Here is a 27,296-nt window from a genome sequence, read left to right as displayed (position 1 = left end):
AGGGGAGGAGGGAGAAGTAATCTCTTTTATTGGACCAGTTTCTGTTGGTGAACGAGACAAAGCTTTCGAAGTTTGAAAGGAACGAAATGAAGCCACCGAAGGACACTCCTGTGCAGGGCAGGGAGGGGGGGAAAGAAGGGAGAGGACTCTGCTTTCAGTCGCTCATTGCCTGGAGAGGCTGGGATAGCAGAAAGCAGGTGAGTCTGGCAGCAGCGGAGAGCTCTGGCAATCTGCGCTTGTCTGATACGCAGAGGCCAGGAACTGCTCTAGGCTGGCAGAGCTGAGCAAACAGATGGAAAATTCCACCTGTTTACTCCCCTCTGATTCCAGGGGAGGACAGGCTGCTCTGTCCTAAGGGCAGCAGGGGAGATGCAGGGATAGTCTCCAGCACAGGAGAGAGGAAAACTGGCCTGAAGCACTTTGCTGCGGGGTGCTTCAGAGCCCATCTGAACTCTGCCAGGATTCTTGGTGGGAGGGGACAGGAGGGCGAAGCTTGTTGGGATGAAGCCAGGAGAGCCATTCTAGGCTGGGGTAGGGCAGAGCATCCACTGACACGTTGGGCTCCTGCTGAAACGGGTACTGGTGGAACCAGAAGCCCAGCTCCCCAACAATCCTCATGCCTTTACTAGTTACCAAGCTGCAAATGCTTCCCCAGCCTCATAAATGGGCAATCTGAGCCCTTCAGCCATCGGGTGGGTTTACCACAACTGGACTGGAACTCAGGAGAGATCCAGGTTCAAGTCTTGGCTCTGACACAGGTTTCCTGTGTGATCTCAGGCAAGTCACTTACTATCTCTGTGCCACAGTTCCCCAGCTGTAAAATGGAGCAAATGCTTCTTTTCTCCCACAGTTTGGTGATACTACAGACCTTGACAGACACCCTTGGGTTTGACAGTCACTGTGATGGGCCTGGTTTCAGAACCTGCATAGATAATTTTAGTTCAAGGATGCAGAATTTGAGCTCATTGTGCACCTGCCCTAACACTGGTGGGGGAGGAGTGACCTTTACATAGCTTCTTCCATTCAGAGATCCCAAAACGCTCGACAACCTTCTATTGACAGTCACTTTACCCGCCACTTGGAGCAGCAGACATCGAACGGCAATGCTATGCAACAACTCAGGTCAGAAAGCGAATGCTAGTGCCCCAGCCAAATACTCACAGAGCCTCCTTTCTCTTGAAATATATCCATCCTGCCTTAATTAAAAGGGGAGGAAAAGGAGCAGATCTGAGGAAAACGAGGAACAGGTCAGTTGCCTGACACTGCACCATCCGAACCAGGAGATTTAGCTTGGGTGCAGCAAGATTCTGCCCTGTAATGAGACTGTCCTGAAAGACATGAGAGAGGAGTATTATAAGGGTGCTTGAAGGGGTGTCTGGTGTGCGCAGGGCACTGCTTCAAGTGGTCAGCAGACTGCCTTGTCTCACATACACACTTCACTTTACTAACAATGAAGCAAGATTTTTTGAGAATTCTTCTGGGCTAAAGAGAGAGAGGTGGATTGGTTGCATTGACATCAGCCAGGGCAAGAAAGAAGGGTCTTCTTGTTCCATTACCATTAAGATGGTCCTATCCAACGGCCAGAGGGCCCCCACATAGTGTAACTCACCTCAGGCCTGACACATTGACCCAACACGCTGTTGGCATAACATGTACCTCAAAGGTGTCGGGTAAGGGATCATAGGTAAACCAGTGACACCCTGGTCCTGAAAATCATTGCGTGATGTGTGTAGAGTTACAGATGCGTGCTGAAAATATATTCTTAAAATGTGTTTGGGAGGCAGTGTGTAAAGTCAGTCCCCCCTAGACAAGGGAATGTGGATTTATTTACCTGTCTGACTGGCTTCATTGCAGGCAGAGGACCATGAAAGTACATTTACATCTAAGGTAAACAAAGCCATCAAGCTAAACAATTGGGGAAGAAAACCCTTCAACGATCACATCAGCAGATAAAATCTGCACCCCAGGAACCCTTCCTGGCTCTTCAGGAAGAGATAACAGACTTGAGTAATATAAGGGGAGCAAAACGACATTTTAGTTCCCCATGAATGTGGAAACAAAGGGAACAGCCCCTAATCTGAAGGGCCAGGGATGTTGGTAACTTCATGTAAGAAAACTGCTTAGGCAAAGATTGTAACTTGCTAAAATAAAGTGTTAGTTACTAGAAAGTGTGTTTTGTTTTGTTTGTAACCAGACCTGCCTCTTTTATTCTTGCTTAGTATCACTTAAATCTCTGTTCTTTGTTAATAAAAAACTTTTTCTTAGTTTTTCTACAAACCATCTCACTGTTGTTATACTGAAGTGAAGTGTGCATCTCCAGCTGGTGTGTGCACTGTCTTTTTGGAGGCAACGAACTTCATAATGTCTGTGATTGTCCAGTGAATGGAACTGGATATTGCAGGGAAATATCTCTGGGGAACTCAGGAACTGGGGTTCACAGATTGTTACCTGCAAGGCAAGTTTCAGACTGGCAGAGTCTTGACAAGCTGGCAGGTCAGAGAACTGACACATAGCTTAGAAGCAGCAAAGCTCTCGTTCTTGGCTAAGGCAGAGGGGTACCACAATGGCTCACAGTTCTGGGTGTCCTAAGCAGGATGTCACACCACCCTTCTCCTTATTTCCCATATTCAGTAACACTTGTCCAACCAGGAAGCACAGCAGTGCCCATATTTCAACAGCAGGTCGCTGACATTGCATCCATCTAGTGGTAACACATGAGAACTGAAAGCAATTGGAACTTCTGCTAGGCCCAGATGCTCAGAGTCTGGAGGGAGATCCAGGAAAGAGCTACCCAGCTCTTCCCACTAAGTGCAGCAACGGGGTTCACATGGCAGGAAGTGTCTTGGAGCATGCCTGCTCCAAGATGGATTCTGTATCTAAAGTTCCCAAGGAGGGGGAGGGAGCCTGCAGAGTGGTCTAAGAGGGTTGTAACTAGGAGTAATGAAATGAAACTGATCAAGGGGGAACTTGAGATGGATGGTGGGAAAATATTTCCCAACTCTAATATCTATTTGCCTGTAGAATAGTGTCCCAAAGGGAAATGGAAACCTAGTGCTAGACATTTAAAAGTGGACTAGAAAAAGCACTCCAGATAGGGCTTCCTTCTGCAGTGTTCTGAGTGCCCTCAACTCCCATTGGCTTAAATACAAGGAGCTCATTGCTTTGCAGGACTGGGCTTCTTGTGAAAGGAACAGTCCCACACTGAACTTAGGCTGACCAGACAGCAAGTGTGAAAAATCGGGACAGGGGTGGGGGGGTAATAGGAGCCTATATAAGAAAAAGCCCCAAATATTGTGACTGTCCCTATAAAATCGAGACATCTGGTTGCCCTAACTGAACCAGAGGGGGGTGGGTAGGGGAGATCAGATGGCACCCAAGAGGTATTTTCCTTCTCTGGTTTCTATTATAGAAGTTATGTATTTGTGCCAAGTGCCAGAATGAGCCAACTTCCAAAGCAAGGCCATCACTGGTGACAGGTAAACTCCGATGTGAAGGAATCGGAACTAGTTTCCATCCAACTGCCAAACTGGTTCAACAACTGGAAGAACAACTCTGCGGTCTCCTGAGTAACCAGAAAATAGTTGAAGTATTACAAGTTCTTATAATCACTGAATAGTACAGTTGGCGGGATTTGGAAACCAGTTCCTGCCACCTACAGCTAGTTCCCACACTACATGTGTCACAAATTGATACTTTTCCAGCTCACTGCCCCCCAGGAGACTCTAGGGCTGATCTAAGAATACCTTGCAGATCATCCAAGGATCTCCAAGCACTTGACAAATCTAAGCCTCCCAACCCTGCCACAGAAGTAGAGGAGGATACCCAGAAATCACAGAATTCAGCATCACACTAAAGCCCAATTCTGAAACAGCAAACATCAAGTTGTGGCCCAGCAACATGCCACTTAAGTCATCTCGTAAAATTCCACTCAGAAGTGAGTATGAGCGAAACACATTTAAAAAGTTACCCCAATAAATTAAAAATTAACAAAACAAATTTTTGTTCATTAATTTACTGGGATAATTTTGTGTTAATTTTCAATTTACTGGGGTAGTTTTAAAATATTGCTCAATTCATCCTCAAGTGCCCTACTATCATGACATGGGCTAGGCTGCATCCTCTCTCAATCCACATACTCCACTGTCAACAGCAGAGACTTTTCAAAACCAGACCCATCATTCCTGATAGGTGTGAGAGTCTGAGACAAGAGGACCATCACAAAGAGGATCTCCCAAAGGATTGGATGTAACGTATATATGACAAACTCCAACCCTGAACTGTAACAAGATAAAAGAACCCTTCACAAAACCTAGGGACCATCAGACAAAGAAAATGAAAAAGAACTTGGCAGATTGGTTCAGGGATCAGCCTTGACACTTACAGATCCATATCTGTAAGTGTTAGTTTACTTCCATTTTAGTCTTTGGGGGTACTTCCCCCACACTAACAGGTGCAGAGGGATAATATGATTTCATTAGTGTACATCTAGGACCTGGAATCCACCCAGGATTAAATTCCTAGCACTTTATGTTAAAAAAAAATATCAAATTCGTTTTAGCTCTCTAAAATTCTCTAAAACTGGATAGAAAAAGGGCTAAGAACCCCAATACACAGCTTTGGCATATATTGCTGGAGGTAGTTAGGGGTGGGTGGGTGGTTGTGTGCATATGTCCTTCTTTCTCTCTCTCAGAAGGGGCCATCTCACACTGGGATGGAGTGCGTCTACTGGTCAGAGGTGGGAATCGAGTGGCAGGACTCAAGTTCTATTCCTGGCTTTACACTGATGTATGTGTGGCTTATGGCATGTCACCTTGTCTGTGCATATTCATTTAGCCATCTGTAAAATGCAGATAATACTCATTTGGCTCAAGGCTCCAACGCTTAATGTCTGCCAAGTGCTTGGAAATCCTCTGATGAAAGGCATTATAGAAGTACAAACTGTTACTGGTATCTGGCCCCTTACCATGCACAGATCTGTAATGGGAGGCTGTTAGCTGCAAGGTCATAGGCATAGTGGCCCATAAAACTACTGCACCTTCCATTTGTGTTTAAAAAGTCAGCCTGAGTCCAGAAACCTGGAGTGGCAAGTTTGATTCCCAGCCCAGTCAATGGAACAAAACATATCTGCAGGGTCATCATATGAAGAGGTAGAAGTTTATTGGAATATAAACATTCAGATAACATGTAAGATAGAAAAACCCAACAACAACATATACAGACACTTGTTGGAAGCAGACGTCTGAGGTATTTATCCACTGCCTAGGCTATCACATTTTTTTTTAAATAGGTAACAAAACTAGTAGCAAGGCTGCTGCTGTTCAGTTAAAATGTCTTCTTGTTTGAATCCATTTGGAGATCATATGCAGCAACCAAAGGACTGTGTGACACATTCACATTTGTTCCAGGAGCTGATTGCTAACAGCTCCACCTGTGCAGTTTGAGGCTTGTTTCTGAGCTGGACTCCATCCTTTCCATCTTCATGTACTACCAGAAAACACTGGTATCGAATGTAAGAGGACAGGAGGTGGCTCTCTGTGTGGACCTGGTTTGGAAACCAGACAGCACGTCTGCACCCACTTCATTCTGAAAACAGCGCTTGGCTGCTGCTGCTGGCCCACTGCACCTTTGCCTCCAGATGGCCCCTTTTGGATGCTTGTCGCGAAACCCTAATTGCTCTGGAGTTTCAAGGTGATTAGACACACTGCAAAACGGAACACTTCACACCAGGAACAGTCCTTCCTGCAATATCAAAACCCCTGAGTGCCATACAATCTTCAACATTCTGAGTTAAATGGATTGGAGCTGAGGAGACACGCCCCCACTCCCAGCCCTCCACCCTGTATCTGCTGCTGGTTTCTATACCTCTGTCCCTAAAACCTGGCAGCTCAGCAGGAATATCTGGATCTAAGCAAAATGTGCATCAAGCCAAGTGCTAGTATCAAGCTCAGGCTAGGGAAAGGGTTAGTATTCACAGTCTGAATGGCTGATCCTTGTAGCCAGCTAATGAGAGAATAGTTTATTGTTGCAGCTTATTTTACTGAGGTATCTGTTACACGTCCCAACTTTATTCTTTCCCTGAATTTGATAAAAAACAATCTGTTAGTTCCTGTCTATTTCCAGACTAGCTGTGTAAAGCTTATAAACATTAATACTCTAGTAGTGTCAAAGCAGTTTATCGGTTCAGTGATTCGAGTAGCTTTCTGTGCAAGAAAACACAATGGTAGCACGTGATACGCAAGCAAAACACCCAATATTAACCTCTGCTCCCCGGGACAAGAGAATAAAGCATAAGGAAAAATAGGTATCCCCTAGCCCTATCCTTGGGAAATAATCCCCACCCCCACCCCCAAAAAAGAAACAGGACAATTATAAAGATCCCCCGACTCTGGAAAAAATCTCAGCGTTTGAGACAATGAAATGCCCTGGAGGTCTGCAAGATTCACAAATGCATCAGGGCCAAAGTCTGGTCCCCACAAATGCGTGGGTGCATACAGCTTCCACTGAAGGCAATAGGAGAGAGGATGCCCCAAGGCAGAACCTGCCTCAGGACAGGTGCATTATAAATAATTTGACTGCCTGTTAAAAAGAAGTCACAGTGTCTGCTAATGAGACCAGCTAAGCCGTATAATATAAACTAATACACACGGGCAGGGGAGCGTCCTACAGCAGGTGCCTCCTGAGGCCTAAAACGCCACCACAGGCTCAGATCCACTCTTACTGGAGCATCAAGTTGGGGAAAAAGCTTGTCCAGTGCAGGGTTTTATTGCTGATGAACTCAACCAGCAAGTGATTCTTGTTCACCATCAAGCCTGACTGACTGTGAGGGATGGGTGTACTTCGTTTTAAATTGAAATTATTCAAAGCACATTCATTAAATTTGTATATGCAAATTAGACCTGGCCCTTGGGCTTCTAAGTCTCCAGCCTGGCCTTTACTGTTCAGTGTCTGGTCACCTGTTCTATGGTACATGCTCTTTCCATGAGTGGTAATGGATCATATCACAAAGAAGCAGAGAATTCTGGGACTAAGGGGATATGCCGGTGCCCACAAAGGCACTGCTGCTGCTGCTTCTGGGGGACAGGGCTCCCTTTCTGAAGCTGTGATACGTTACACAGTAGATATAAAGATGGAGCATCACGGTTCTCTTGGAATATTTCACCAGGAGAGAAATTACCATTTCACCAGCCAGTTAGGACACCCTTCCTCTTGGAGCCATCCGCAGTGATTGTTACACTGGCGTTATTTATTGGTTAGCCACCTATCATTGGGAAAATACTCTTTTAAACAATTTGTTATAAAGTTACCTCCAGTTTTTTATAATGGGTCTGATCCAAAGTCTACTGAAGTCAGTGGAAAAACTCCCTATTAATCATAGAATATCAGGGTTGGAAGGGACCTCAGGAGGTCATCTAGTCCAACCCCCTGCTCAAAGCAGGACCAATCCCCAATTTTTGCCCCCGATCCCTAAATGGCCCCCTCAAGGATTGAACTCACAATCCTGGGTTTAGCAGGCCAATGCTCAAACCACTGAGCTATCCCTCCCCCTGGAGGGATTAGCTTCAGTGGGCTTTGGCTCAGGCCCAGTGTGCATCCCTCACTCTGAGGTTAAATGCTGTTGACGTTAGAAGGTGCTTTGTTCACAGTTCGGAGCTTGCTCCAACAGCCTGACCCGAGACTGGCTCCCAAAGTGGTACCTTACAATTTCAGTACAGAGAACCTCGGATCAGTTTATAAGCTCTTACTTAAATGCACTTTCGGACTACAGGGAGGCATCTGTGACACTTATGGGCTGGAGAGGGGGGAAAATGTGCAATGGCTTAATTTCCAGCTGTGCAGGCAAGCTGACTTGAGGTAAGTTATCCTTGTATTACAGTCCATCAAACCTCTTAATGCAGTTTGATCTTGCCTCGAGGTGTTGGGTGTTCTAACAATGTCACTAAGCTGTTCGGTTGCCCCTGGGCTGAATTCTCATCTCAAACTAATTTTACACTGGCTTCAATAGAGTTAACTCATAATTTACATCCAGATTTTACATCCTTGCCTTCAGAGGGCTGTAATACCAATCTGATAAGATGGTTCTGTCCCATCTACACAGGCAAGAGCCAATTGAGTGATAACATGGCTAGGTGACTGTTAGGCCATCCCCCAACACTGACTGCTTGCCTGTGTAGAGCAGAGAACCCCTTAGATTCTTTAGACACCGAGAGCAGAACTGGGCTAGTTATGACCATGTGATGCGTGGCTGTTGCTAACAGGGACTGTTGCCTTAGAACTATGATAGAAAACTGTCCAATAGATTGCTGAGGGGGATCAGTCTGCAGCAGGACTCTCTGAAAAACCACTGCCCAAAGAAACTGTGCTAGAACCCTGCGAGCAATAACCTTTCATACACATGGTGGGAGCTAGCACGGCTCTGCTCCAAGTACAGACAGATCTGAAAGGGCACTGCACGCTGCGTGTTTCAGTGGGTAACATGACAGCCCAACAGACCATGCTATAACAAACTAATTTCAAGCCAGCTGATCATCTTGCCTGTGAAGAGAGTTACAATGTCGATTAGACTTATGTTACCAAATTGTATTTCAACCCCCTAAATATGGGGATGGTTGCAGAGTTTGGTAACACAGGCCTTTACAACATAAGTGAAAGCAGAACCTAGAACACATTCCAGTATTTAGGTCCTGTCTGCTCCATGAAAAGCTACCACAATGCACCATTTGGGTACAATATGGTAGCACACAACATGGTTTGGTCTCATCGCATAAACGGGACTCAGGTGTATTTTTATCTGTGTGACCGAATCCTACCGGTAAAATCCAAAGCTGCAGCACAATTCAGGTGTTTGGTCCTGCCCACACTGGAAGAGTGAACTGTACTTTAACACGTCAGGAGGCCTAGCAAAATCTGTAGTGTAGACAGGATTGTTATCTTCAAAGCTGTTCTAATAAAACTTGCTAAAGATAAGCCCAGTACTAGATCACAGAGTTCTGTAACACACATTGGGACCACTTGAACCCCACTGGGGACACCCCACCGTTCACTCTGAGGGGAAATCCTGAAACTCAAGCCAGCCTGAGAAATAAATCTGCCCTGTTTTCCTTCTCTACCTGCATCTGTCCTCCTCTATTGCCCTGTCCGCATGCCCAGCTCCTGGGTCAATGCTGCTGGAACTGTCTCCAGGCTATGCTAAGGACAGGGAAGCCACCTGCTCCTTCACTCAGCTTTGTTGTCTTTGGTGCTACAATAAAAAATAAAAATTAAAAACAAAGTCAGCAAAACACATATAAAAACAAGCTTTAAGATATGCCAATACTTCCTGAAGAGGTAACACAATAACAAGTCCATATCTGAGGTATTTCATCTGCTCAAAAGAACCTGACTCAGGCCTGCACGATGGAAGAGACATCACCAGGGCGGGGGCGGGAGCGGGAAGGCTCAGATCCACAGACTGTGAGAACATCACCAGGGCAGGGAAGAACCTGACCTATGTGCTGCGGGAGGGGAGAGGACAGCAGGGTGCCTGTGTGCGGGGAGTGCAACAGCAAGGAGTTGGGTCAATGGAAGTGAGCCGAGGAACTAACTTGGCTGACAAAGGAGGAATGATGGACTAAAGCAGCCCTAGCTCCCCACATCGGGAATTTACTGGGAATGGGGGGAGATTTTCTTCCCTCTCTCCGCAACTAGAGGCCCATGTCCTCATTCAACTGGGATGCACCCATGGGGAGCTGTCCCAGGTCCGGCTCTTCTGTCCCTTTAGCCCAGGTGAGCCTCGTGATCGATGGCTGTGATTTGGAGTATGCTGCAAGATACCTGGCAAGAGCCCAACTGAAAAACGTGTGTATTACATGAATAGACACACACACACAGCTCAGCAGATTGCCAGCATCACCTTGTATCTCCTTTGGGTGACAGTGGCCCACAGCTGATGTGTCTGTGTGGGGACAGGATGGAGAGGCTAATGAAACACACAGGAGAGGAAGCGCTGCACGAAATCACCATTTGGTGCAAACCCAGTTCTATCAAGGGCCAAGGAGCTAGAACTAGGAGCAAAGGGATGACATCAAGCAACAGAAAAGTCAGGATGACTATCAAGATAAAGGCTGCAGTGGTGAGTTTATTTAGCCTGTCCAATGCTCCCCCAAGGGAAGCAGTGCAAGGGCCATTGGTGGGGCATTTAAAACTAGGCGGGGCAAAGGCCTGGAAAAAACAGTAGGGTCCAGGTTTGCACTGGCCATGGGAGACGACTAGCTGGACTAAAGACCGTATCCATCTCGCTGTATCAGATACAGAGGTGGGAGAGTCCTCCGTGTGCTGCCAGGACCCTAGAGAGGTAGATGCCAAAGGAGGAAGAAGTCATGCAAGTCTCCTGTGAATCCAGCATTAGTGACCATTTGCCCTTCAGCCTAGTCTAACACACAGGAGACAGCATCAGGAGGCTGATCACAGTGGAGACAGAATGGATGACTAGATGAGACTTGCTCGCTATCAACCTGCACAACTCCTCTGCAAGCGACCGCAAGAGGGAACAAATACAAGGTGAAAAGAGACCAAAGTTGCTCTGGGCGTAGGATTGTCAATACACTATGTTATATTAGGGAAGTCCATGCAGCTGTTGATTAGAGAACAGGAACCCTTCCCTCACCCCAATTACTACCTCCTTGCTCCTTCCGCCTGCCATGATGATGTCTCAGTCATCTGCAAACCCACAGCCCCTAGAGACAATCCCTGATTGAAAAATGCCGCATGCCCCCTTCCCTTCGCCCCAACCCCCCATCAGGAACACAGTCAAACCTGAAAAAATAATAAAAAAAGCTGGACAAACAGGCAATGCAAACTCGCCAGCACAGAAGGTTTCATCGTCTGGCCATTGACCAACCGCAGAGCAGGTTCCTTGAGATGAGGTAATCTGTGCGACTCCTTCCTGGCTCGCTCTCTGCCTTGAACGGAGAGGGCAAAGCTGCCTGAGGCTAATGAGAGAGAGAGCCCGCTCCCCCATCCGTCAGAGAGACCAGCTGGTTGAGGGCTCTGCGCTGGGGGTGCCCCTGGACGAGGTTGGGCTAGGAGAGCAGTGGGAGCTGCTGCTGCTACTGCAGGTGCTTTGGGTGCTGGATCCTGCAATTAGATGGACGACGGGCTTCTGGGCAAACAGAACTCCTGCAGGACAGAGATGGATTTGGAACCGGGTTACTGGGACACCAGAACAACATAGTGCTTAAGGAGAAGCAACTGGCTAGCCCAGACCTATGTACATGGCTGGAGAGGAGAAGAGTCTACCAACCCCAGAGATTTTAGAACAGGGCTCAGGGAATTCTACCAGCGAGAGTTAGCCCAATCCAATCAAGCAGGTTCAGGATGCTGCAGCAACAGTGCAACTGGAACGAATACAGCAGAACTTGCTTAGAACAAAGGCTGATAAGAGTGACGCTTTGCTTGAAAATCCCCAACAGCTTCGATGCCGTTTTCAATGCACTTTCGCTCCGCTAGAACTGAGTTCCACTGAGCTACGCCACTGGGAATGCAGCACTCTGCACCCACCTAGAGAAGTGTTAAATGTGGCCTTCAGAGGGGATCACCACCCAACTGAGCAGGAGTGAGGAATGTAAAGAGAAATTGACACTCCTCAGAAGGGGGCGAAGAGAAGCTAGTCTGGTTAAAGCTGCTTCTCGGCAGGAGGAAAGAGATTCCAAAAGTTCCCCTTCACTCAGGGCTGGCAGTATCTCCTATAGCAGCAAGGGATGAAAGGCAGCCCTGGTACCACACTCAGGGTGAAGGTAGGGAGGGATGTCTTGCCAGATAGTTCTTTCTCGCATTACAGTGAAATGCTGCTTGTACAGAAGCTCTGCAATCAAAACTACTTCACTCTATGGGTGTGTCTAACCTGCAATCAGGAGATGCGGTTGCAGCACACGTAGACAGACCTGAACTAGCTTTGATCTAGCTAGCTCGAACAACAATATAGTGAAAGCGTGGCTGCATGGGCTAACCCCACCCACCCAGAACCCTGCGTATGCTCTTGAGCCGCCACAGCCTCGGCTGCCGTGGCTTCACGGATATCGTTACTCAAGCTTGCTTTGGCCTCGCTAGACCCAATCTAGCTCAGGTATGTCTACACGGGCTGCAATCACATCTCCTGACTGAAGTGCAGATGTACCCTCAGGCAGAGGGCCAGTGTACACAGAGATCAAATCCGAAAACTGGGCAAAGTGATCAGAATATCTACAAACAGCACACACAAAGGCGGAATCGCCAAGCAGTAGCATTTAGAACGATCTCGAATATATTAAAAAAAACATAAGAAGGGGCCATCTTGACAGAGCGGTGCAGAGGACTGTGGAAAAGCAGCTCCTGTGTCAACTCAAGGCTCTCTCAAAGCAACGAAAGTTTTGGATTTTGTGTTTGGCAAATTTATATCCATTAAAAGTATCCTGCATTCAAACAAGAGCTGCTTTCCCCTGCTGCACCACTGCTCTGGGCAGCTGTTGCTTTCTCACCAGCATAGATTGTGCCGTTAATCTCCACAGACATGTTAATACTCCCAATGCCACTGGGTGACAAATGCAACGCTGCCGCTGCCGCCGCCGCAGCATCTGGTTTATCTTCTGTTGGGGAAAGGAGAGTTGTGAGTTAGGTTGCGCTGGGTCTCCACTGCACTACCCAGGGACAATCTAGTGCTTAGAGGGTCCTTCTTTCACCTCCCCTCTGCAGTGAAAACTGAACCAAGCCCTCCCTGCCCCCCAGTCCCACAAGGCTGACTCATGAACGGGTGGCCTGCTTTGTGGGGGGAAGGACTCTGAAATTTGGAAGTACATCGCTCCCGCCTGCCGGCCGTGAAGTACACTGGACTGCTTACAATCAGCTTCTATTAAATGACAGGATTTCAAGAAAAGCAGAATGCAGGAAAGTGTTATGTAAGGTTTCCCCGTACAGCTCTGTCAGTACACCCCCTCACGCCCAGAGTAGCGAGTCAGAGGGTGCTGAATGGAGAAAAAGGCTTTTGTAAATGTGAAGAGCTGTCTGACGTTTGACAATACTAAACTTGTTTCGCTTGTGACCACTGCCAGATCCCAACCCTGGCCCTTCAGAGGTAACTGGTTAGAAACCCACTGATTATTTGATACATAGGTAGCATGTAGCTTTATTCAGCTTCATTCTGAAACCTCCACTGCTCTCTCGGCTCTCGCCTGAGCCTGAATATCTACACTGCAGTTGTACAGCCCCGCAGCTCAAGCCTGAGTCAGCTGCCACAGGCCAGCTGCAGGTGTGTGCCAGTGTTTTATTGCAATGTAGACATACCCTCAGTTAGCAATGGCTACGCTGCAGTACCGCTGCCTGCCAGCTGAGGGAGCAAAATCTTCTGAAATACCAGACTCAGGAGAGGAATAAGAGACAGAAAGAGACATTGGTCACCTTTAGAACAGGTCACACCTCGTCCTCCCTTGATGAACATACCTGGGGACCCCTTTTTAAGCTGCTGCACTAGAAACTAGATACATTACAATTTTGTGATATCTGTGGAAAAAGACATGGGATTGTTCCCCCATCACCCAGCTTTGTGGGACATTCCCTGGCCCTAAAATCCTGATCAGAGTTTGTGAAGCAGCAGCATCACATCGCAATGACCTCTCACAACGAGGTGCTGGCTTTGTGTCAGTGTGCAAATGCCAGGTAAGGACAGAAGAGCTTTTCCTGTGGAAATGCACAAGGGTGACACCTCAGACTGAAATCTTCTGTGTAAATCTTACATGTTTTTCCAGTTCCCATCTGATGTTGCATTCCTTCTGGGATATCATGGCTGCTGTCTCAGCAAGGACTGCTATTGACATAACTAGTATTTAACCCAAGAGTGGTTCTTAAGATAATAGTAACAATCCCTAGCTCTTCTATAATGTTTTTCATCAGTAGATTTCAAATCACTTTACAAAGGAGGTCAGTATAATTATTTCCATTTTACAGATGGGGAAACTGAGACAAACAAAGAAAAAGTGAATTTGCCCAAGGTCATCCAGTGGCAGAGCCAGAAATAGAAACCGTCTCCCTTGAATCCAGTCCAGTGGTCTATCTACTAGGCCACATTGCCTCCATCAGCGTGTTTTTAGGTGTAGAGGCTACAACTGCATCTTAATGCCGGAAGCAGTGCGAGGAGAGATAAGGGAAGGACATTAGCAAGGTGGAGAGGATTTAAGGCATACCACAAAGTTTGCCCTTCCTCTCACACACTATTCCTTTTTAAGGAAGTTTAAGTGTGACATTTAAGTAGGTCCATAGTCTTAGGGAAGCAAAATCTTGGTCCAACTGAAGCTAGTGACAACGCTTCCATCAGCTTCAGTAGGACCAAGATCTGACCTCATGCCACATGTATTTCTCTCAACCAGAGCTTCACACTGCAGCACTGCTCCTGTTGAATAAAGCGCAATGGCCAGCAGAACAACCCTTTCCCTTCCCCCACTCAACGTCAACCCTTTGTGGCCTAGTGTCTGCCTCAGAAGGTGCAATTAGATGGAGTTTGAGCTCTTTAATTTAAATGGATCAAAACGTTTGAAGAAGAGAAAACAGCTGTTGGACTGAAATCTTCTGAGACACTGCTGGCTTCACTCTCCATCTAACTGCAGCCCCCAGGGCAGATAGGTGGAAGTGCTGTGCTGTTTAATCAGCTTTGGAAGTCACGTTAAAATTACATTGATTCTGACAAGTGACCTTTAAGGATGGAATCTCCACTTACCCAGTACTTTCAGTGGTAGTTTCCCCTGGCCATGAGTGCGGCTTACACTCAAACCTCTAACTCAGCCTGCAGGGGCCTGGAGGCTATGATTTGGGGCAGTCACCTCCCAACAGAATGCCAGGGGCTTTTCCCTGGAGGTTGGGAGCAGGGCAGTGGCATATTAATCTATACTAAGGAGAAGCAGGGTCCTCTCTCCTTGGAAGCAGTTACTGGCAATACCATCGCTAGCCCCAACCTTATCTGAGATGTCACGTGACCCTTTAAAAAACCCCAGACTCAACTCTGGATAATAAGTAGGGCCCTCAAGCAACAAATGCAGATCTCCATCCAGCTTACTCCCCACCTATGACCTGGGCTTCCTACGCACTGTATACCCATGACATCCTAGCTGCCTTCTGCAATCTGTATATGAAAAACTGCTGCCTTTAGTGACAGGGAAGCTAAGAGGTGGTGCCACACCTTAGTCTCCAAGACAGGTGCAGCAAAGGGAAGTTAGGGAATTCATGCCCTGCGGCAGCACATTGGCACTAGAATCAGAACAGACCAGGGTAAGGTACTCTGGCTGATGGGCTGGGTGGGCGCACCCAAAAGAGTGGGATAGGTTGCATAAGTGCAAGGGTGCCACTGCCTAAAGTCCTGCACTGAGGTGAAGCCCACATACCCAGGGTTTAAAGAAAGACTTCCTCTCTTTGGGGTGCTCACTCCAGCACACAAACCCCCCCTCATTTAGCATGGGAGCCTCCTCACCCCTGCCATTGATTTTGATCTTCATGGGGATCTGCCGTGCCACGCTGAACAGGTTGCGCTGAAGTGCCTGCTGGACAAGCCGCTGCTCCTCCTCTGTCATCCGCGAGAGTTTCTTCTCCGGCGGCTCTCCAGCCTCCAGCCTCTCCCGCAGCTGTTCCAAAGTGGCCGTCCTTGCTGCTACAGTTGCCTGTTGGTTAGCCAAGGTCATTGGCATGGCAATGCGATTTGGCATGGACACAGTCAGAGGGATGCCATCGCCTAGAAAAGCAATCAGTCACTCAAGCTCTGCACAGAGTTTCCCAGTGCAAGCATTTAGCTTTTGAAGCCCAGTGTGGAAGGGGGACAATGGGACAACAATGCTGCTCTGAGGAACCAAACACTACTAGTCCATTTCATGGCAGCCTGTGGCCTGTTCCCACTGTACGGGACTGTTTCTAACAACATCAGCTCACACTTCCAGGGCACTGAAATCCCCCCACCATTCCCAAATGGAACTGCTACTCCTCAAACAGAATTACCTTCCTTGCTCTCTTTGCTGGAGTAATCTTAACTCCATTTTGGTGTAGTCTGCCTGGCCTAGATCCTCAAAGGTATTTAGGCTCCTAATAGCCACTGAAACCAATGAACATCAGGAGCCTGAATCCTTTGAGGATCTGGGCTTCTGAAACTCCTTCGGAGACTCGCACTAAAGTGAGCAGATGAGACACACCCTGCCCTTTCTTTTTTCCTCTGAAATTTACCAGAATATTTCCGATCCGCCCCCAAGATGGGGTGGCTGCTTATTTTCACAACCTCTAATAGCATCACTCACACTTCCTAACAGGATTTAGTATTTCTATCTCAGTTTTGACCTTCACACAACTAACAAAGATTAGCTAATTAATCTCCACCACATTGCTGGGAATTACCCACCATTTTACAGATGGGGAACTAGGGATGCAGACAGGTTAAGTGACTTGCCTATGGCAGCAGAGGAAGTCAGACCTGGAGCTGGGTCTAGAGCCCCAGTAACTCCTGGTTGATCCCAGTCCTGTCCTCATTCCTCTATCCTTCCCTCTCTCATCCTGCTCTGCAGTCCTGGGTGATTAGTCAGTATCAATGACAATGCTGCCACTACTGACCCAGCGCATACGTAAACTGGTTAACCTGGAGCTTGATGGCTCTGTATCCCTGAGCCATCCAAGTCCTCTCACTGTCCCCAAACTTTCTTTTACCCAAGTTTGGCCAGACATTGAAATTGAATTTCACCCACTGCCTACTCCCCCCACAGACATTCTCTGTCCTGCACAGAGGTCAATAGCAGACCTTTCCTGAGAGCTGCCGCTGGAGAGAGACGGGAGTTGCTGGTTCCACTGCCTGGGGTCAGACCGATGATCGGGAAGCGGATCTTTGGAGGAGACAGGAGGGAAGGAGGCCCTGTGGTGGTGGGTGAATAACTAAACAAGGAGGAGCTGTAGCTGGGCCGTCTGCCTTCCCGCCTGTTGCCATCAATCGCAGCCTGCAGCTCAGCAGGAGAGCTAAGGGACTTCTTCTCACATTCGTAGGCATATAAGTACTTCATATACCTGAGAGAAACACATGGAGAGGGGAGATCAAAGCAAGTGTACTCAGCAGCACCTGAAAAAAGTAGATTATGGGAATTCTCATGGTACTAAGCATTGCTCAGGAGTGCTTGCAGGACTGGGCCCTTTGAAGACCTAACTCTGCCAACCACTATTCATTTTTGCTTTGCGGTCTTATGCTTAGTCTGCCGCCAGCTGTGTAGTTTGGGTGTCAGGTGTCGTTTTCAAACAGATGACTTTCATGGACTCATAGTCCAGCCTTTGCAGAGGACAGCACCGTACTACATGATGCTACACGTGTAACTTTAAGGAAGTTGAAAGAAAGTGTGTGACAAAGTACTGTCTTTAAGAAATTATGCATGGTCATACAATTAAAGACCATAATTTGAATGCTTATGCACAAAGGGAAGAGTTAAGGGATCAATTCTAACTTTCAAATTGCTTGACTCGAGTGATAAGCTGTTCAACCATAATCGTCTCTTGGTTTTGCCCCCCTCTCCTGGAATTTCTTTGGTAGGTTTTAGGGTTTGTTCTAAATAAATTACGTAGAAAAGAACAATAAAATAGAGCAGGCACCTCACTCTCTGAGACAGCAAAGCTCTTCTGATTGGAAGAAAACTGACATAAGCAACGTGAATTCCCTTATCTGAACTTACGTGACTAGATTACTGGTGCCCCCTTGGCCCAAGCAACTGAGGAGGGAGATGCTTTCCTGAATGGCCATAGGGAGGGTCACCGGAGAAATTCTCCTTTCTCTGAGCCCAAAGAATTGCCAAGCTCCCAAGGTGCATCAGAGGAGGGCTCCCACCTAGGCAACTGATCTAGTGCACATTAGGGGTCCCTAGCCCTTTTGCGCCTTCAAGCTTCAGAAGGATAGGGGCCAAAGCTCCCATGCAGCCCTTGCCAGAAGCCAATTTATTTAGTCACAGACCTAGTTATAGATTTAAGGGATGACTTGATTACAGTCTATAAATATCTACATGGGGAACAAATATTTATCAGCAGGCTCTTCAGTCTAGCAGAACACAATCTAATGGCTGGGAGATGAAGCTGAACAAATTCAGGATAGAAATAAGGTGTTCTTTTTTAGCAATGAGAGTCATTAACCACTGGAACAACTTACCAAAGGCTGTGGTGGATTCTCCATCACTGACAATTTTTAAATCATGACCTAAAAGCTCAGCTCTAGGAATTATTTGGGGCAGTTCTCTGGCCTGTGTTATTCAGGGGGTTAGACCAGATGATTACAGTGATCCCTTCTGGCCTTGGAATCTATGAATCTACACCTTCAGTGTATCTTTCACTATGTTCCTAAATTAGTTGCACAGGGTCCAGCAGCACCTTCTTTCTCTGTGTGCTTTAAGAACATGGTGAAAAATCCCATATTAACTGTACTAGGCATGAGATTTTTAAACCTGGGCACAACTAAATTTGACTGAACACTCACAAGTACTTATCCTCACTGAGAGCTGTTTTCATGCCACATTTCAACTTTCTATACCCAGCTGTTTTGACTGTTTGAAAAAACGTAATAAAACCCCCAAACTCTCCTTGTATTCAAAAGAGGCCGAACACGTTTTGTCCACGCTTTAAAAAAAAAAAAATCACTTTGGGAAGAGGCCACGCCTGGAAAAGTGTAGTGAAAAGGCACGTTCTAAGAATTCCCAAGCTATGGAGAAGCAGTTTAGAATGAAAAGACTTTACTACTCTCCTGCTCCAGTGATAAGACCACCACACAGCTCTTATACAGCACTTTTCATGAGTAGATCTCAAAGCACACTCCAAAGGAGGTCAGTATCATTATTTTCATTTTACAGATGGGGAATTGTTTTTTACCCTTCTATAGAGCCTTTTCCAAGGCTCTCAAAGCACTTTAGGAACATCAGTGAAATATGTGAGTATCTCCATTTTACAGAATGAGAAACTGAGGGATGGACAGGTCACATAATGAATTCGGGACAGAGCTGGGAATCCCCGAGTCCTGATTCCCAGTGCCCTGCTCAAGTCACTGAACCACACTGCCTCTTAGCCTGAACAAAAATGTTAGGAAGCCACCTCTGCCTGCCTCCATGTTGCCAGTTCTATTCCTCTCTCCCCAGATTTAGTGCTATCCTATCTAATCTATATTAAGTATTTATGGGGCTGGGAGCAATTACCACAATATCTAGGTGTTAAAACACAAGTTGGAAACTCAGAAGACTATTTGATTATTATTATTTATAATGTTTATTACACTAGTATCTTAGGCCAACCATGAATGGGCCCTCATCATGCTAGGCACTGCACAAACACAAAGCAGTAGATGCTCCATGCCCCAAAGCTTACAATCTACCAGACCAGACACAGGGTGGGGGAAAGGGTAACCATGTGATTGCAACAAATGGCATGGTCGTTCCATGATTATTACTTTTGGAGGGGTGGAGGTTGATTTAGTTTGGAGGGGATCAGCTAAAGAGAAAGACAATTGAAGAGAGAGGGATCACTGAAGAGAAAGGAGGTGAGGGGGCAGAGCAGGGGGAAAGAAGGTAAGAGGGGTTGGTGTGGCACGAAGCTGAGGTGAAGAGACTGTGGGGAACAAGGTGGAGGAAGGTCGAAACAAACAACCGATCAGGTCCATTCTTGCCATAGAAGGGGACAATTTGCTTATTTCTTTCCCCTCATCCCCCCTCTTCCTTTCTCCTCTCTACTTTTCCCCCTCCCCACTTCCTACTGTTGCATGCAGAAGGGCTCTATACTTACTGGGTCCGAAGTGTAAACGCTGCACTGGTGATGGAGGTGGGCAGGTTAAGGCCTTTGGTGATCTCCCGCCATATCTTCTTGTTTATGATTTCCACCAGCCCCCCTTTCTCAGTCACCAGTTTGTAGAGCATATAGAGATCCAGGATCTGCTTCGCCATGATGGGGATCCGATTGATGGGAGTTCCTGCAATATCACAACAGGATGGCAGGGAGGGGATCATGGAGACAGAAAATGAGGACAAGAAAACAGTCAGGCAGGTTGGAGCTATTGATCTTCCCGCTAATGAGAAATGAAGGCAATCTTGTTTGTAACCTGACCAGAATGCGCTCTGTAGGCAAGAAAATGAGAGCGACTTAGCTACACACCAAGTCCTGTTCATGGAAAATCCTTTCCTGCAGGCAAAAGCAATTACCAGACAAATCAAAACATGCAGCTAGGCAGCAACTTGTGGAATAGGCAAACTCAGGGGAGGGGAAGTAGAGGGCTTTTCAAGTCAGGACCGAAGATGTGAAAGACAGCAGAGGAGCAGCACAGAGGTTTGATCTATGTGAGCTTCCCAGTGCACTACTAGACACAACAATTTGTTTCATTCATGCTCATGAGGGAGCTGAAGAACCCACGAAACAGCTCCTGGCAAAGAACAAGACCTGCTTATGCATCAGGATTCTCTGAGTGGTTGTCAGAATGTTCTCTTCCTCTTTTATATTTTCTGTACTTAATATGAGAGAGCAGATGTGGAAGGGAATGATGATATTTTGGCTAAGATCTACTCTCCCCCTAGCCACACTCCCTTTTTGCAGTTGCTTCTGCTCACACTCTTAGTACAGTACTTTTGGTCTTACTCCTGTTTCCCCTCCCTTGAGTGATCCTAACCCCCTTCTCCCATTTTAAGCTCTTCTCTCTTATTCCTTATTTGGTGCTGACGCTCTCCCTGGCAGAGGGAAGCCAGATTACAGCTGCCTCCAGAGTCCATCAGAACTGTTCCTGCATAAGCCAGAGAGGGTCAGTGGATGATCCCCCCGCTCTAAGGGGTAGGATGCTGTCGCTGCACTGCTTCCAGCCTCCCCACCACAACCACTACAAGCATGGGGAAGCTGAATTCTGATACTCTGTATTACTATGTCACTGTTGCCCCCTCTCTTTTTGGGGGGGAGAGGGGTGATTAGGGAGCGAGAGGAGTTTGGACGCTTACTCCAGCACTCTGTCTCCTTCACCTCCAACCACAATTTGGCTATTTTATGCATTATGAGCACATTTGCAAATGTTAAGTCCCCCCACTCCCTCCCGCAGCTTGTGTTTAAAGGGACGTTGTTGCCCAGTTGATTTAGAGTCAACATCTAGGCTTTCTAAAATTAGGTTTAACAGAAATTGAAGATCAACTGAAATCTGATTTCTTTTAAAAAATTCCATTTAAGTGGGTTTTCTGGAAAACGTTGCAGACCTTCCCTTGCTGCATTTGCAACCCAAATACAATAGCAAGAAACTAGTGCCTGAGAGCCAGAAAGTGAAACTAACTAATCCATTTTCATTGTCCAAACTGAGTAAACAATCAGCATACAGAGTGAAATGTACATTAGATTTCAGACTCTAGGCTTCCTTTTGCAGAGTGCTGTGGGACAAAGTTCTGTTCAGTTTTAGTAAACTCACAGGTTAACACAGGTATGAAAATCTGATTTTTAACCAGCCAGTGCCCCTTTCCCAGAACTTAAAAGTAAGAAGCTGCGATTTCAAAGTTGAAACTAATGAAATCTAGCTAACAAGAAAGAAAAATGTAGGCATGGCAAATATTTCATTACATAGAAAATGCCATACTGGATCAAAGCAATGATCCATCTAATTTCACTGTCCTGTCTAGGACACAGGTTAGTACCAAAATCTTTACAGGACGGCATAAGAAACTCAGTAATGGACAATTGTGAAATAATTAGCCCACAGAGGAGATTTCTTCCAACACCCAACAGCGGCATATGGTATACGCCATAGAGCAAAAGACTTTATAGCCCTTATAAATGGTTTTTATTCTGCTTTGTGTAAGAGTCCATGTAAACTCCACTGACATTCCCAATGCCCCAAGTGTGTAATCTTTTTTTAGAATCCTGTTATGCCTTTTCCCCTCAATACCTGCTGGCACGGAGTTTCACCAGTTAATTATATGCTATATAAAAGACATCCTTTTGTTAGTTTTAAACTTGCTATCTTTCAGTTGTACTGAGTTGTCTCCTTGTTCTTGTATTATGGGAGATGGTAAATTGGAACCCTGGACTGACCATTAACTATTCTGTATACATCTATCATATATCCCCGTTTAGTTGTCTTCTTGCCACTGGGGAAGCACCTGTAAAGCAGGAATGCCAGCCTGTTATCTATCAGTGGTATCTCATCTGCCGCTTTCATTTTGCATCCTATAGTTCCCTCCAGGACCAAGACTGTAATCATTCCCAAACAATGTAAATGTGTTTGGTCCCCATTCACCCTAATTAGCCAGTCAGAGTTTAAACCAAGGGCTGGTCTACGCTTGAAAGTTATGACAGTATAAATGTGTTGGTTAGGGTGTGATTTATTTTTTTTACTAGTATAGTTCCACCAGTACAACTCCTAGGGTAGATGCAAATATACCAGCATAAATATGCCCTATACCAAGATAACTTCTTCTTCTTCCCATACGGCAAGCACCTTTATACTGCTAGACCTGTGTCCACATAGAGGGGTTATACCACTTTAACTAGAACAGGATGAGTAAAGCGATACAATTTTCTAGTGTAGACAAGGCCTAAGTCAGCTTGAACTGTGTTAAGATTTGTAAAGAAGTTCACTTAGCATGGTTAAAGGTTCCACGCAGACAGAGACAGCATTTCCGTCTAGAAAACTCTGTAGGAACAGTCTGGCAAGAGCATGTGCTCCACCTTCTCGCCACAGCCCTCGTTTAATAGAGCTGGTGGCTTATGTCAATGACTTGTTCGCTTATTTTCCTTGGAGGACTTGCAGACACTGAACTGGGAACTTTCAACTTCTCTGCAGGGCAGGGTGTGTGAATAAAAATCTTATTTATCCCTCTTTCATCCCACCCCACAAATAGGAAGAGAGTTTGTTTTTAACCCCTTTACTGCTGGACACATATTTCTGACAAGGTGGCCACTTTTAATGGAATGCCAGAGTGTTCCAACAAAGTAGATAATTACAAAAGTTGCACTGATGATGCTACGGTCCATATCAGAGCCCAGTTCTTTGGTCAACAATGACAGGGGAGGGCACAACTGGAGCACTCCTCCCACTTCTTTCCTCCTCCCCCGAGACCATCTTGTGTTGCTCAAAACCATCCACTCTTCCCCAATCCAATTTAGAGAATAGTATTAGCTCGCTCATAAGGGACTTTCATCCAGCTATGCTTGGACAGTGGCCAGATGGGACAGCTGGAACATGAAAGAAAGGGCCATTAATAAGGTTCCTCAGGAAAACAAGGGGTTGGCAAGGGGAAATACTGAGATATTACAGATTTTTTTTTGAAACAGCTTTAGCCAAAATCACAATTTTTCACCCTCTCTAGCTCCTCTCAACCCATGATCTCAAAGTACTTTACATATATTAATGAATTCATTCACCTACCTCACAGAGGGATTGTGAAAATATTATCCCCATTTTACAGATGAGGAAACTGAGGCACAGAGTAAAAAAGCTAGTGGAGGAACAGAACCCAAATCTGCCTTCCCATACCCAGCTGTAACCACCAGGAAATACCCTCTTCCTCTGGATAACTTTTAAAAACAGGACCCTTATGGAAAAAACGAGGAGTTCGGTGGCACCTTAAAAAGACTAACAGATTCATTTGGGCATAAGCTTTCGTGGGTAAAAAACCCACTTCTTCAGATGCATGGAGTGAAAATTACAGATACAGGCATAAATATATATTGGCACATGAAGAGAAGGGAGTTAGGTTAGAGTTAGAGACGGTAACTCCCTTCTCTTCATGTGCCAATATATATTTATGCCTGTATCTGTAATTTTCACTCCATGCATCTGAAGAAGTGGGCTTTTTACCCACGAAAGCTTATGTCCAAATACATCTGTTAGTCTTTAAGGTCCCGCTGCACTCCTCAGTTTTTTTGTGGATACAGACTAACACAGCTACCCCTCTGATACTTAGGACCCTTATAGGAACTTCTATAAGAGTCTATAAAAAAATGACTCCAAAAACCCACAGAATGAGATTTTTAATGGATTCTCTTTAACCATCCTGCAGAGTTTTACAAGAGAGACACCCTTTCTGTTACATTCTGTAGGAAAGCTAAAACCACAGCATAGAGGGAAGTGGTCATTTTCTATGAAATGCTACAGGACTTTCCATAAAAGGAGAACATTGAGTAACATTCTCTTAACTTGCATGAGCTAGGGAATGCAACAGGGGTTGTGTTTTGGGTTCCCGTAAGCTCTGGGTGCTCTCCACTGGTTTAGTCAGCCAGAGCAAAGCACATTTCACAGGAGCTGATTACGAAACACAGACAGTAAGTGAGGAAAGGCTGCTCTTTGAGCCCCTCCCCCAGTCCTTTCAGAGGAAGGGAAAGGTGATAAAGTCTTTATTGGAAACCTCCAGCTCTGAACACGAAAGGCTGAAAAACAAGTAGCATCACGGGACAGGAGGAGGCTGGAGCAGAGCGGACCCTTTCACAGTCGGCTGCAAGCCTTGTCAGGGCCAATGATGGATTACTGTCATCTGGCAGCATCAGGATTAATGATCCAGAGGTCAGAGGGGAGAATTCCAGAGGGAAAGGTCACCGACCTGGGGCACAGCATAAGACTTGTTGCTGTTTGATGGCAAACTCATTTTACTGTACTTTCCAGCCTGTCTCCCTCTATTCTACCAGCTCACAAAAACGCCTTCTGCAGCCGCTACACTGGCTTTGGGGTATCCTTCAAATCAGAGAAGGGGTGGCAGGGCTCCTCTCCACACTGTTGCTGCAGGAATGACTACCTTTTCCTCCCTTGAAGTGAGCCCACTATACAACCCCAGGCCACCTCACCTCTGATACCGAGTAATCAGAATCAGACTGTGGCCTAGGCACTATAATAAACAGCAGGGAGAGGCATTTGTATCCCACGGAAAAGGGTTGCTGCTCAACTGACATGATGGGATTCTGAGGAACACAAATGTCTACATACTGCAGTCGTGACCACAGGCCCCAATGAAAATGGGGGCTCTGCTGTGCTAAATGCTGTACATAAAACCAGGCAGATTGTCTCTATCCTCTAAGATGACAAAGGATCAAGGGCAGGACAATGGGAGTCAAGATTTTAAAATGGCTCAATATTTTGTATATATTATATTTTAAAAGAAAGGTTAGATCGGTTTTCCCTGACTAGCCCACAACCTAGCCATTACGTGTAGGGATCACTGCAGAGGTGGGCAGGATTTACAGGATAAGATAGCTCTTCTAGATCAATCCGGCCAGGGCGCTCCTGGAGCAAGCTTGTAGAAAGCATGAAAATGTGGGTGGGAGAAGTAAGCAAGCTGGGGGCTGAGTCAGGTATCTCTGGAGATGGATGGACAAATAGGGAGGGGCAAAGTTGTTCTCACTTTCAAAATCCTCCACAAGACACCTGAATTTGAGGATATGAAAAAGGAGAAGCCACCAAACAGCCCGTAGGCAGGTGGATTTTGTGAAGGGGAGGAAGTTGTAATTATAGTTGGGGTTTCTTGAAAAAATCAAGACTGTAGTTATGACCGAGCCACCTTTGCAGCCCCTTCTTCCCAACCATACCATTCCCTTCTCTGAAAGCCTTCTTTTACCTTCAAGAGAATGTAACTGAATAAATACACAGAAGCTTAAAGGTTTTATTCTGATGGTTTTGAATGTCTCCCTTGTTTGAGAAGCATATGGGGCTGAGTAATTGGCTTGCTCTTTCCTAATTTTGGAGAGGTGTGTGGGGAGTGAGGAAGAAGAGAACCTTGGAAGTATTCTTTTAACAAGTTTCAGAGTAGCAGCCATGTTAGTCTGTATTCGCAAAAAGAAAAGGAGTACTTGTGGCACCTTAGAGACTAACAAATCTATTTGAGCATAAGCTTTCTTTTAACAGGTATTCTTACAACTGGAGGCCAGGAGTCTACAAGGTCCAATGGAAAGAGCACTGGTGAGCGAGTCAGAAGACCTGGGTTCTTTGCTCTCCTGCCTTTTTCCTGTATGACTTTGGCCAATCACTTTACTGATTTGTGCCTCAATCTTCCCATCTGTAAACTGGGGATAATGTAATTTATCCACGTGTTTCAAGACCTACATTTTGGAGCAAAATATTCCCTCCTCCCGCCCCTTACACATGCCTCAGGATGGCTGGTCTTTGTGGGATTTTAACCTGGGACTCAACCAAAGCAGCGACCTATCCTTCTTCTCCTCTTTACCCTGTGCCAACACTTCTTTGAGAGATTGTTTCTCGGCCAGGTTTGGGAGTTTTAACCTGGTTTGATTAAAGAGAGGTCATTACCCTTCCTTTGTCGCAGCGATTCCCTGGGCAATTTCTTCACACCCTTCCTAGTGATGTACTCTTTAAATCTCTCCCTCATACCTCTTTAAAGATTCCCTTTCTAGAGAGACACACACTAGATAAGGATGCCACCATGCAATAATATTTTTCAGAATGTCTTTCATACAAACTGTAACAAAATGCTTCATAGAGTTACAGAGAGAAATGAATAGGTAAACAGAAGACCATTGTCAACAACTTCCATACAGATACAAGATGAGGGAAGAGATGCTATTCTAGACTTCAGAATCAGCGGAGGAGCAGACCAACAGTGCGTGAAGGGGTAGGACAGAAGCACCAGATGATCACAGGGAATGGAGAAGGAAGAGGGTGAGGCCTGTGAGACAGGCTGGAGCAAGCCTGTGGAGATTTTAAAAAATGAGGAAAGCAGGAACTGAATCTTGAAATGAAAACGAAAACTAAATTAGTTGGGGAGGAAGGGGGAATGTGGTTGTACTTTCTACATGTGCACTATCCCTCTGTTATTCCTCTTCTCTCTAAATGGAGTCCATTGATTAAATTAGTCAGCAATATGCAATTAACATTAGAAGTCCCCATTCCAGGCTCCTGCTTTACTTGGAATCATCTCCAAGCACAAAATCCAGGGTTTTAAGCAGGGCTGGTTGTGCTGAACCAGGGACCCTGCATGCAGCAGTCATTCAAACTGTTCCCAGTTCCTCCACATGAAAGGTTCCGTTGTCACCTCTGTTGCGTAAGCTGCCGACGTTAAAATGAGAAAAGCAGCTATGGGGAAATGAGAATAAAGGATCTCTCTCTGCCAGCGCCATCACTGATCTAATCTCTCCCCAGGTTTGCTGCATTTCCACAGCGGGCATTCTCACCTCCCAATGGGAATGTCACCACCTGATCTGCAAGCCTGTGGATCATCAGAAACTCCTATCAAAGCAGGAGCTGGGACTGAGGGTAATTAATCATGTTCTATTTGACAGGAGGCCCAGTTCTTATCTGGACCCCTAGAAATGCCATCGGTCTCTGCTTCCCTCCTCAATAAGTGAGA

General features: G+C 46.1%; 1 protein-coding gene across 1 annotated transcript in view; it reads right to left on the bottom strand.

Annotated features, from left to right (window-relative positions):
- Positions 1-6,362: 6,362 nt before the first annotated feature.
- Positions 6,363-27,296, bottom strand: part of ARID3B (AT-rich interaction domain 3B) — a 46,594-nt gene continuing 25,660 nt past the window's right edge. Inside the window, exons 5-9 of the mRNA XM_074965976.1 lie at positions 19,768-19,951; positions 16,772-17,031; positions 15,467-15,724; positions 12,492-12,599; positions 6,363-11,154 (exon numbers count right to left, since the gene is read on the bottom strand). Coding sequence (XP_074822077.1) covers positions 11,000-11,154; positions 12,492-12,599; positions 15,467-15,724; positions 16,772-17,031; positions 19,768-19,951 — 965 coding nt within the window. The 3' untranslated portion in view covers positions 6,363-10,999. The remainder of the gene's footprint in view (positions 11,155-12,491; positions 12,600-15,466; positions 15,725-16,771; positions 17,032-19,767; positions 19,952-27,296) is intronic.

The sequence above is a fragment of the Natator depressus genome, chromosome 10 (genome assembly GCF_965152275.1).
Source record: "Natator depressus isolate rNatDep1 chromosome 10, rNatDep2.hap1, whole genome shotgun sequence".
In the NCBI taxonomy this organism is placed as follows: Eukaryota; Metazoa; Chordata; order Testudines; family Cheloniidae; genus Natator; species Natator depressus.
Note: the sequence above shows the minus strand (reverse complement) of the source record. Positions and strands in the feature narration are given on the sequence as shown.